At 44.3% G+C, this 9,142-nt stretch overlaps 1 protein-coding gene across 1 annotated transcript in view; it reads left to right on the top strand.

The window, feature by feature from the left end:
• The first annotated feature begins 1,411 nt into the window (after positions 1-1,411).
• The window catches only part of LOC139546708 (raftlin-2-like), a 49,036-nt gene continuing 41,305 nt past the window's right edge, over positions 1,412-9,142 (top strand). The window contains exon 1 of the mRNA XM_071355422.1: positions 1,412-2,073. Coding sequence (XP_071211523.1) covers positions 1,935-2,073 — 139 coding nt within the window. The 5' untranslated portion in view covers positions 1,412-1,934. The remainder of the gene's footprint in view (positions 2,074-9,142) is intronic.

Below are 9,142 nucleotides of genomic sequence, written 5' to 3'. Positions count from 1 at the left end.
GGTGTTGGGATAGGCAGGGGATATGGGGGGTGTTGGGATAGGCAGGGGATATGGGGGGGGGGGGGGTGTTGGGATAGGCAGAGGATATGGGTGGTGTTGGGATAGGCAGAGGATATGGTTGGTGTTGGGATAGGCAGGGGATATGGGTGGTGTTGGGATAGGCAGGGGATATGGGTGGTGTTGGGATAGGCAGAGGATATGGGTGGTGTTGGGATAGGCAGGCACTGAGTGACAAGGGTCAGAGGTACAGGACAGCAAGGGACAAAGGGGGGCTGCTGAAGTCACCCCTTGGACGTGCCATCCAAAGAGTGGACAAACACAGTAGAGCGGGTCAGATGACACACACACGCCCACCCACACACACACCCTGACGCTCTCCACCACCTGGGTTCCATTAGCCCTCACTGGTAGCCTGGGACAGGGGGTGGGCCGTTGGGCCGTGGTGACATATGCCATCCTGGCCATTCCATTACCCCCCCCTCAGGGACAACCTGTGGATTCACAGCGTTTTGGGTCTAATTCTATTAGACATTAGCTGGTGATCACATTAAAGTTGGAAGTTTGTTGATTGCAAAATGGGTTCTGTGGCGGTGTGTGCGTGTGTGTGTAAGAGAGAAAGAGAGAGCGATAACACACACAGACACACACAATAGACTTCATTTCAGTTCATTTGGTTCAAATGTATATTACTAATTGTCACCAGTTCCCTTGTCTGGGGAAAGGGATATAGTAAACTTTAACAATCAAATAGAAATCTGTATCTATTGGCAAAACAGCTTCAATTGAGATGGACAATGGACAACATGCCCACCACTCTGAATAACCTCTCTGTCATAGATTGTTTCAATGAAGTCATAATGGACCTCCAATTCATTCAAGTAGTGAAAAGATGGGTTGATAGATTGTCTGTGCACATGTCAACATGCCTGTGTCTTAGTTAGGCAGATATGAGTTATGGGCAGGCCATAACTATAGAGATGGACCTTGGACTTCGGTCACTGACTTAGAGAAAGTGTTGGTAATGGAAATGACAGGTGAATGAAACTATCTGCTCCATAAACCTTTGAACAGGTGGAGTGGTACACACCTTGGTCACACATCCTGTCATTCACTTTGTAACTATTTGAACTTTACAGAGAATATAGCAGTCTCCGGTGGCTTTGAATTATACCTAATTATATAAGCAACTCCATATAACCTGAAAAGGTTACCCTGCCCTGCAGTAGTAGGGTAACAGTGTATTTTCTTTGCACTAAATAGCACAAACCTAAACTATAGAGGTTGAACAATGTTATATTATCTATGACCTAAACTACATGAAGTGTGACAGAATATCATAAAAATAGAGCTAGGCTACAACTTCCTCAGTTAGACATTAGTGGTTGTTGTTGCTGCCCAAATCACCTCCTCTCCTTCGGTCCTCCCATTTTTTCTGTCTCCTGCAAGCTGCTTTGGCTTTTCTAAATCACTCACAGACGTATTATTCGGCTTTACTGAAACCACTCTCGTTTAGACGATTTGGTGCTGGTGATAAGCTACAAGTGATATCGTTTTATCGGTGAAAATAAAACCAAAAGTGGATTTGTTGACAATTCATCGACGTTTGCAACAAAGTAGCCGCTCGCGCAGAGGAGTTGTCAAATGTAACTTTTTCCGTGAGTTTTTTTCAAGAGGGAACGAGAGCTGCACGCTCCAGACGCACGTTTCGTTGCAAAATAACTTTTAGAGAAAAATAATATTCTCACTGTACAATTGCCCCAAAAAATAAATAATAACAGTGATTATCCGGCGGCACTCAAACGGATTAATAGCGTCTCCGGGGATGGAGTAATCCCGTTAACTCCATAGCAAGAGCAAAACTGTTTGTATAGCGGAGCGGGCTCTTCCCGTCACCGTGCCCGGGCAGTTTGAGCTGGATATCCCACCACAGCACTATGGGCTGCGGATTGAGGAAACTGGAAGACCCGGAGGACAGCAGCCCCGGGAAGATCTACTCCACTCTGAAGAGACCACAAGTAGAGATCAAAACCGACACCGTTTACGAGTATGTGCTACTGGATTTCAGTTTGGAAGGTATGCATTTGGGTCTCACCTTGATAGATTAAGCATAATACTTAGGATATATTCTAAACAATGTTTCTTTAGACATTGACTAGGTTATACTAACTGAATGAACGAAAGAAAAACATGAATTACTATTTTCCTCTGAAATAACCTGGGTTAGGTGCTTTTAAAGCTTGTCACTATTTTCACTATGTATGGATTTTGGTTTTTGAACAGTGGTTTACAAATGGCAGGTTTGCTTTTCAAATAGGCCTCAATGGTCTTTCATGTGGCTGATCTTAATTGGAACACTACACGTGTGTATCCTATGCAGTGGCTCAGGTCCTCTCTCCTAGCAACAGTGCTGTCATTTTATCATCCAGAGAAATAGGTCGAAGTTTTTTTCTTTACCCCCTCTCTTCCAGTGTGTGTGCGTTCGCGCATCTATGTGAAAGGAAAAATACCTTACCTTCTGTCCTAATCTCACAGACACCTGCCACCACATTATAATATGATTTCTGATCATCTGAAAGTGCAACAGCATCCTTTGTCAGAATGCAGTGTTTTTAGTGTAATCTCTACAACATGAGGATCTTGGGACTGGTTGATGTACCTATGACCTATTTGGAAGGGAAATAATGCCAACATTTGTTTAGCTAGAAGCCAGCCATGTAAACAGTGGTGTATGCCACTTTGGATGGATTGTTGTTAGTTTAGTATCTGGTAGAACCCAAATAATGGCACTGAACCCATATAACCGTGTTCAACCCCATTCCCTAATAAATAAGTGTAATGTATTTGACTCTGTAGACTGAGGCTCCCTAGTGTGAGTCACCACTATCTTTCTCACTGTGGAGCCTCTGTCCTTATGGTTAGGCCTATGAGCTTTAGATATGAGGATGTGGTTATGTCTACATGGGTTATTGGGTTTGGGCTTGCAGAATAATGGACACAGTAGAAAGTGGCTGGGCTCCCAGTTCAGGGGTTTGGAGTAAAGCCCACTAGTTGATACAGTCACTCTTATTCTACAGCACAAACCAGCCCTTATCTGGACATAGCCTAAATACATTTTCGTATATATTCTCAATAAGTGTGTGCGTGAGTGCGTAAACTGCCTCAACAGTTTAGTGACCTTAGTTTCTTTGGGAGATAAGCAGAAAGTCATGGGTTTCCTCCACACCAGCCAAATCCTGTTCAACTGGATTTAGGAGTCCCTGTCTGTTGCTGGTTGTTGTTGTTCCATACCAACAGAAATCCTTGTCAAGAAAAAAACACGGCCTCATAGACATTATTGAAACAATGAAGTACTGCTTAATGTAAATATCAAATGATATGTACTACTGTGTACATATTTGGACTGTGGTGCATGTTGTCAAGTTCAACCCTAAATACTGTATATACTGTAGATATATAGACAGCCTGAGGGTCTGTTTTGGAGCATACATAATCCTAAACGGGACTGAGCTCCATTCCTTAGTGAGGAGCACCTGGCCTGCAGATGCCTTGAGGCAAAGCAAACGGCACATCTCCAGAATATCAATCAAATGTATTTATGTAGCCCTTCTTACATCAGCTGATGTCACAAAGTGCTGTACAGAAACCCAGCCTAAAACCCCAAACAGCAAGCAATGCAGGTGTAGAAGCACGGTGTCTAGGAAAAATTCCCTAGAAAGGCCAGAACCTAGGAAGAAACCTAGAGAGGAACCAGGCTATGGTTCAGTCCTCTTCTGGCTGTGCCGGGTGGAGATTATAACAGAACATGGCCAAGATGTTCAAATGTTCATAGATGACCAGCATGGTCAAATAAAAGTAATAGAATACCTCTGACTGCACTGTCAGCTGCTGTACAGGCGTGTATAGAGACCCACACACTGACGGTTGAGTAGCAGGCACACTCCAAGAGGCTGGAAATGAAAACAATATTATGCTTATAATTCAACATGACTCTCAAGGGTTTAAAGGTGCAGCCAGACCGTACCTACTCATTTGAATGCCTCGAGGTACTGCTGTATTGTGTGCCTGTCTGTGCTACACATTATCAAAGCATTACTTGTCTTAGTTCGTTATGAGATGAGCTTAGCCACATTTGATTGACATTTGATGCTTGCTATAGGTACTGTACCTTCCCAAGTCAAGTGTGACTCCCATGACTCCCATGACCTCCAGTACCAGGGTATTCCACTGGATAGGTGGCTAGGTTGACTGCTTACTACCATGTTCTCTCCTCCAGAGCCTCTGAGCCAGATGTTTCAGTGTGAGGCAGAGCCAAACGCGCAGATTAATAAAGATTAGAACTAGCGTCCTTAATCATCCATCTTGGATCAGTTTCATTGCTGCTTTATGCCAAACTAGTGGGATTTAGCTTCAGTATTGACATTAGTGTTAGCATCAACACTGGACCTGCCTGAAGATTGGGGACTAGTTAGAACCCACTACATGTTCCCTCTTCTCTCCCTCAGTTCTCCTTGAAACGAAGAAACATTTCTGGGACACACACACAACCTCTCTCCTAAGCCATTCGCTGGCTGCATCTTCCCTCACATGCACACCCCCACCCCTCAGCCCAGTAGCAGCCCAGCCCAGTAGCTTGGCCTCCTTTTAAAGCACCATTACTCCTCCCTGTGGCGGAAGCAGAGGCCAGGGGCATCACATCAAAGTGGCTAATGTCTAATGGCTAAAGCCTTGCATGCTGATTAGTTTAGCCCCGCAGTACAGTCAGTGTGGATCGAGGGAGGAAGGGGGTCTGGAGAGCTCAGCTGGACCCAGGACAGAGGCTGGACGGCAGCCCATGAAGAGGGGGGGCAGGGTGGGCCTCACACTGTTGATCCACAGGGGCTCTACTGGGCTGAGTGGGGGATGGAGAGATGTAAAGGGGATGGCTGGATGGATAAATTAACGGGCAGAGGGGTGATAGGTCGAGAGATTGGATTTGTGGTTGTACAGAGGTAGCTAGAGAGATTAATAATTCAAGCTGGATGGGAGGATATTTGGGCTGGGACGATGTTTTTTCCATGGCAAAAATGAAAACACGAAGCAGATCTAACTCTTTGGTCCTTTAAAAACCTGCTGTATTTAACATATTGTGTGCTATAGCTTGGAAAATAAATACATGTGACTCTGGATGACAACATGATGTTTGCAACATTACTGGTGTATTCCTAAAGAAGTTAAATCCGCTTTGTTTTGTTTTCTTGCCATGATACTAATGAGTATCGAGATACTGGTGTCGTCCCGCCCCTAGAGGATATTAGTTGGATAGGAGGATAGACTGAAAGATTAAAGGATTTAGGGATGAGGGATAAGTGTATCCAACCACCCCGCTATCCTAAAATATTATGACTCTTCTCTTTCCAAGGTTGTTTACCTCGATTGACTGCTAGGCCTGGATTCTCATCAGCCTCCTGTTCTTAGTAGCCTGGACCCAGATCTATTTGTGCTGTCTTGCCAACTCATATGGTCATTCTTACTCCAATGACCATAGGAGTTGGCAAGACGGCAGAAACAGACCTGGAACCAGGCTAGATGTTGGTATTTGTCTGTGTGGCAAATTAAATTCCGCCTCACCTGGACCATATGCGGATGTAATTCCAGAACAAATTCAACGCAACCACAATCTACTATAATCTCTTTTCTATTTCTCTCTCTGTGTTAATCTGACTGGAACCAGACCCTAGAAAATGTTGGATTATCTCTGATTATAGAGTTTATATTACATTTGGAGGAGACTACAAGGGCAGTGGTACATTTCAAACCTGGCTGGTGTAGTGATATAGTTTAACACACTGTGAAGAATCAATTCTGCTCTGCTCGGCTAACTGGAGTTTCCAGTGAAGTCGCGGGGCCCTGATTGGCAGAACGGTATATTTATTTTATTTCACCTTTATTTAACCAGGTAGACTAGTTGAGAACAAGTTCTCATTTGCAACTGCGACCTGCCCAAGATAAAACATAGCAATTCGACACATACAACAACACAGAGTTACACATGGAATAAACAAAACATACAGTCAATAATACAGTAGAAAAAAAGAAAACAAAAAGTCTATATACAGTGAGTGCAAATGAGGTAAGATAAGGGAGTTAAGGCAATAAATAGGCCATGGTGGCGAAGTAATTACAATATAGCAATTAAACACTGGAATGGTAGATGTGCAGAAGATGAATGTGCAAGTAGACATACTGGGGTGCAAAGGAGCAAGATAAATAAATAAATACAGTATGGGGATGAGGTAGGTAGATGGGCTGTTTACAGATGGTCTATGTACAGGTGCAGTGATCTGTGAGCTGCTCTGACAGCTGGTGCTTAAAGCTAGTGAGGGAGGTAAGAGTCTCCAGCTTCAGTGATTTTTGCAGTTCGTTCCAGTCATTGGCAGCAGAGAACTGGATGGAAAGGCGACCAAAGGAGGAATTGGCTTTGGGGGTGACCAGTGAGATATACCTGCTGGAGCGCGTGCTACGAGTGGGTGCTGCTATGGTGACCAGTGAGCTGAGATAAGGCGGGCCTTTACCTAGCAGAGACTTGTAGATAACCTGTAGCCAGTGGGTTTGGCGACGAGTATGAAGCGAGGGCCAACCAACGAGAGCGTACAGGTCGCAGTAGTGGATAGTGTATGGGGCTTTGATGACAAAACGGATGGAACTGTGATAGACTGCATCCAATTTGTTGAGTAGAGTGTTTGAGGCTATTTTATAGATGACATTGTCGAGGATCGGTAGGATGGTCAGTTTTACGAGGGTATGTTTGGCAGCATGAGTGAAGGAGGCTTTGTTGCGATATAGGAAGCCGATTCTAGATTTAATTTTGGATTGGAGATGCTTAATGTGAGTCTGGAGATGCTTAATTACAGTCTAGCCAGACACCTAGGTATTTGTAGTTGTCCACGTATTCTCAGTCAGAGCCGTCCAGAGTAATGATGCTGGACGGGCGGGCAGGTGCAGGCAGTGATCGATTGAATAGCATGCGTTTAGTTTTACTTGCATTTAAGAGCAGTTGGAGGCCACGGAAGGAGAGTTGTATGGCATTGAAGCTCGTCTGGAGGTTAGTTAACACAGTGTCCAAAGAGGGGCCAGAAGTATACTGAATGGTGTTGTCTGCGCAGAGGTGATCAGAGAATCACCAGCAGCAAGAGCGACATCATTGATGTATACAGAGAAGAGAGTCAGCCTGAGAATTGAACCCTGTGGCACCCCCATAGAGACTGCCAGAGGTCCGGACAACAGGCCCTCCGATTTGATAGACTGAACTCTATCAGAGAAGTAGTTGGTAAACCAAGGCTGTCGAGTCTGCCAATAAGAATGTGGTGATCGACAGAGTCGAAAGCCTTGGCCAGGTCGATGAATACAGTAATGTCTCATATCGATGGCGGTTATGATGTCGTTTAGGACCTTGAGCGTGGCTGAGGTGCACCCATGACCAGCTCTGAAACCAGATTGCATAGCGGAGAAGGTACGGTGGGATTCGAAATGGTCGGTAATCTGTTTGTTCACTTGGCTTTCGAAGACCTTAGAAAGACAGGGTAGGATAGATATAGGTCTGTAGCAGTTTGGGTCTAGAGTGTCACCCCCTTTGAAGAGGGTGATGAACGCGGCAGCTTTCCAATCTTTGGGAATCTCAGACGATACGAAAGAGAGGTTGAACAGGCTAGTAATAGGAGTTGCAACAATTTCGGCAGATAATTTTAGAAAGAGAGAGTCCAAATTGTCTATCCCGGTATAGTATTTAGCTAATGTAATGTAATGATTTGTTAACAGAGATGGTGCCTTGGTAATCATATTAGGATAATCCTTTCCACTTTACATGAGATCTACACACTCTCTGTCCTCTCATGTTTATTCCTGGAGTGTACGGGCAATTTCAACAGTGGTGGCTCCTCAGCGGAGGAAGGGGAGGACGAACATTAAAACCATTTTTGGGGGGATAAAACTATACTAAATATATTCACGTCGCCAAATAATTTATTAAAACACTGTTTTGCAATGAAGTTCGACAGTAGCCTCAGTAGCACTCTCTGGGGCAGCACTATGGTGTAGCTGGAGGACAGCTAGTTTCTGTCCTCCTCTGGGGTACATTGACTTCAATATAAAACCTAGGAGGCTCATGGTTCTCACCCCCTTCCATAGACTTACACAGTAATTATTCCAACTTCCAGAGGACGTCCTCCAATCTATTGGAGCTCTTGCAGCATGAACTGTCATGATTGTACACCCAATCAAAGGATCAGAGAATGAATCTAGTACTGAAAGCATAAGCTACAGCTAGCTAGCACGTGTCGTAGAAAATCACTTCAAATATAACTCTTACAAGAACTTTGTGAACTCAAATAAGATTTTTAATACAAATTGTATCACAATCTGGAATGTCCGCGGAACACACCCCGCGGCACACACACCGCGGCACACACACCGCGGAAACCCCCCTCCCAGAGCCTTAGCTCCTATATTTATACACACATAGCACTATGTCCATCCCTTATGCAAATGAAGTCTCCCTTCTCAAGTCATTCGCCACCACTATCCTCTAGTTCAAGCTTCCCGCTTGTTCACGCCCAATAACGCCCACATCTGCTCTCAGCTAGACTACAATGGTGGCCGGACCCTCCATCCTAGTGTGTCAGCATAATGTGTCAATGTACTCTTTGTTTTGTTTGCCTTTATTGGAATCAGCAGATTCTGTCTTATAAACCTCTGTTTAGAAGCAGCTGACTATGGATCCCTCTATCTTTAGTGTGTCAGCATAATGTGTCAATGTACTCTTTGTTCAGTTTGCCTTTATTGGAATCAGCAGATTCTGTCTTATAAACCTCTGTTTAGAAGCAGCTGACTATGGATCCCTCTATCTTTAGTGTGTCAGCATAATGTGTCAATGTACTCTTTGTTCAGTTTGCCTTTATTGGAATCAGCAGATTCTGTACTATACGCCTTCTTTTTAGAAGGAGCTGACTATGGGTCCTTTTTATCATTAGTGTGTCAGGTCAGCAGACCATGTGTCTCCCCCTTTCATTAATGTGTCCAATTGTCTTAGGCATATTTCTCTAGTATGTGTCTTATTGGAATTGTCAGACTATATGTCTCTTCTACCATTAGCATCCAGTTGCCTTAT

Source organism: Salvelinus alpinus, chromosome 20 (genome assembly GCF_045679555.1).
Source record: "Salvelinus alpinus chromosome 20, SLU_Salpinus.1, whole genome shotgun sequence".
Classification (NCBI taxonomy): Eukaryota; Metazoa; Chordata; class Actinopteri; order Salmoniformes; family Salmonidae; genus Salvelinus; species Salvelinus alpinus.
The sequence above is the reverse complement of the archived record's forward strand: the minus strand, read 5'-3'. Positions and strand labels throughout refer to the sequence as shown.